Source organism: the organism of the source record quoted next, unplaced genomic scaffold (genome assembly GCF_019419815.1).
Source record: "Pyrus x bretschneideri cultivar Hongxiangsu unplaced genomic scaffold, Pyrus_bretschneideri_v1 Contig3, whole genome shotgun sequence".
NCBI classification, from domain to species: Eukaryota; Viridiplantae; Streptophyta; class Magnoliopsida; order Rosales; family Rosaceae; genus Pyrus; species Pyrus x bretschneideri.
This window is the reverse complement of record NW_025999612.1, coordinates 9,766,715-9,769,121: the sequence shown is the minus strand read 5'-3', so window position 1 is coordinate 9,769,121 and position 2,407 is coordinate 9,766,715. Positions and strand designations below refer to the sequence as shown.

Below are 2,407 nucleotides of genomic sequence, written 5' to 3'. Positions count from 1 at the left end.
GATTTTCACTTTACGCAGGAGCCGATTCATACCTGAGGAAGTTGTATTAATAAAGTATTTAATTATATTTTCGGTACCTAAACTCAACTAAATATCATTTAACAACTACTCAAATGATAACTTTAATTTTTAATGGAAAAGATTCTGAAAAAGGACAAAACCCTAATTGTCATCCAAATTGACTTTTTAGCAATACCGCGTGGCGCGTGAGTTCCAACAACAAAAAATTGTCACAAATAAAAAACATTTATTTCCATGGGTAAATAAAAATACAAATAGAAATATCAGCACCAGAATATAATATTAAACCATAATACATAATATATTTCATTAATTACACAAAACGAAGAAATCAAATTAGTTAACTCAAAGTATTAACTAATCGTAAATTTCTTCCGAAAAAACTAATAAAAATTACTAATAGAAAATGAGAAAATACTAAAACAAAAAAATTCAAAACTTAGGATAAATTGATAAATTTTCAATTACTTGATCGCTCAAAATGGATGCAAATTCCTGCTAATCCCATTCACATTAGAGAAAAACCCCACAAAGTCCTGCTTGTATGGCAGGAACGACCGTCGTTTATCCCCTGCCTCCTCGGCCTTGCTCCTCACGACATAACGCTCTCCATTCTCCGACACGACGCCGCAGCTGTTGTCGACTCTTTTCCGCGTGACGTCATCTCCCTTCTTGTTGTTAGCTCTCTTGGTCGACGAGGGAGCCAAAAAGACGAAGTCGTCGCTGCTGCTTCGGTGAAGAAGGTTCCGAAACTTCCACCGCTTCGACGACGAGCCGGCGGAGCTGCTCTTATTGCAGCGGCGCTGTCCAGGACATGATTTCGGAGGGGCCCACACGCAGTACGTGCCAGGTGGCAGGTTCTCGAGGTCGTCGGCCTCGGAGGACGAGCACGACGCTGTTTCGCGCTCCTCTTCGATCATGAGCATTCTGAGCGGCAAACGGCGCGGTTTCGGCTTCTTAACGGCGTCATCCGCATCGTCGTTTGCATTTGTAGAGGATACGACGTCGTTGTGAGCTAATAATAAGTCTTGGTTGAAGAGAGGGTAGACGGTAGGTTTGATTTGACCGTTGGAGAAAATCTCGTCGGCGGAGATGGGCGACGTGTGCGACTCTCCTCCGCTGCTGACAAAAGCAAACTCAAACTCCTCCTCTTCCTCCTCCTCCTTGTCCTTCTGTACGTCATCGTTTTTGGGCTGTCGGCGGTGTTGGAGCTTTTCTTCTTCCAGGTGATCGTATATACTTTCCCAGTACGGCTCCTCGGTGAGTTGGCGATCTTGGTGGGTGAACTCGTCGACGACTCGGGCGGCGATCTGGGCGAGTCTGTCGGAGGAAGAGTAGGTGCTGAAGCTGGGAGAGAGCGAGACTAGCGGACCTGTAGCAGCAGCCTGCATTATTATCAATCTGGTAGAGCGCTCTGGTAGCTTCTTCAATTCTCTGAGCTTTTTGTGATGATATCCAGCTTTTCTATATTTTAAGGGAAAGAGAAAAAGGAGAGGGCAAGGCAAAGATAAAGGGAGGGAAATAGGGAAGGAGGGTTTGGGTGGAAACGAAACAAAGTGTGGGGCTTGATCCTTCCACAATGGATTTGAGAGTTTATATATAACCTAGTGATGAGTGGTTGTGGAAAATTGGCTTCTATTGTATATTATTATGTTTAATAATAACAATTCTAATTATATTAATGAAAAAACTTGAGCAATCCCTACGCTTTGGTAGGGTTAAAAATAGTTTCAACAAGTGCAAATTAGCTTTTTTTCATCTAATTTAAGTCCTTAGTTTAATGCAAATTTAAGAGAGGTTTTTAAAAGTGTTTGTAATATGCAGTGGTACACCACATGTCATTATACAAGTGAAGTTACACTTGAAAAATAATACTTTCGTCCATTTATACAATGATATTTGACATACCACCCTGTTTTTTGAACACTGAAAAATTTCTCTAAATTTAGACGTAATTGATATAGTGAATGTATTTGAGTTCAATTGTTAACTAGTTTAACATGAAATATTTTATGTAAAACCGTTTTTAGTTTATCAAGGAAGAAAGCTGAAGATCAAAGGGACAAGTTGAAAGAATGGAAGTTAGTAAATTTCCTAATAAATAATAATAGTATTTTTTTTATTTTATTTTACAAAATTGTTCTCCTGACAACGTATGATCACTAACCCTTATACAGAGGCAGTCGTTGACTATGTATTCTGAGTCAATTAGTGATCAGGGGTATTCATGAGCTGGTTGTCCAGTGCTAAATGATAAATTACGAGACTTCTTTAAAACTAAAGTTTGGAGGTTTCAGGTTCGAAACCTGTTGTTTGTGTAGAATCCAGATTTATGGTTAGAAGAAAGCTAAAACGTCTCTGTGAGTCTTTTCGACTTCCGAAAAAT

The 2,407-nt window shown here is 39.7% G+C and overlaps 1 protein-coding gene across 1 annotated transcript; it reads right to left on the bottom strand.

Annotated features, from left to right (window-relative positions):
- Positions 1-282: 282 nt before the first annotated feature.
- LOC125479751 lies at positions 283-1,606 on the bottom strand. Its single transcript, XM_048589580.1, has one exon. It carries the CDS (start codon positions 1,410-1,412, stop codon positions 498-500), a length of 915 nt encoding a protein of 304 aa, XP_048445537.1. The 5' UTR covers positions 1,413-1,606; the 3' UTR covers positions 283-497.
- Between the last annotated feature and the right edge of the window lie 801 nt (positions 1,607-2,407).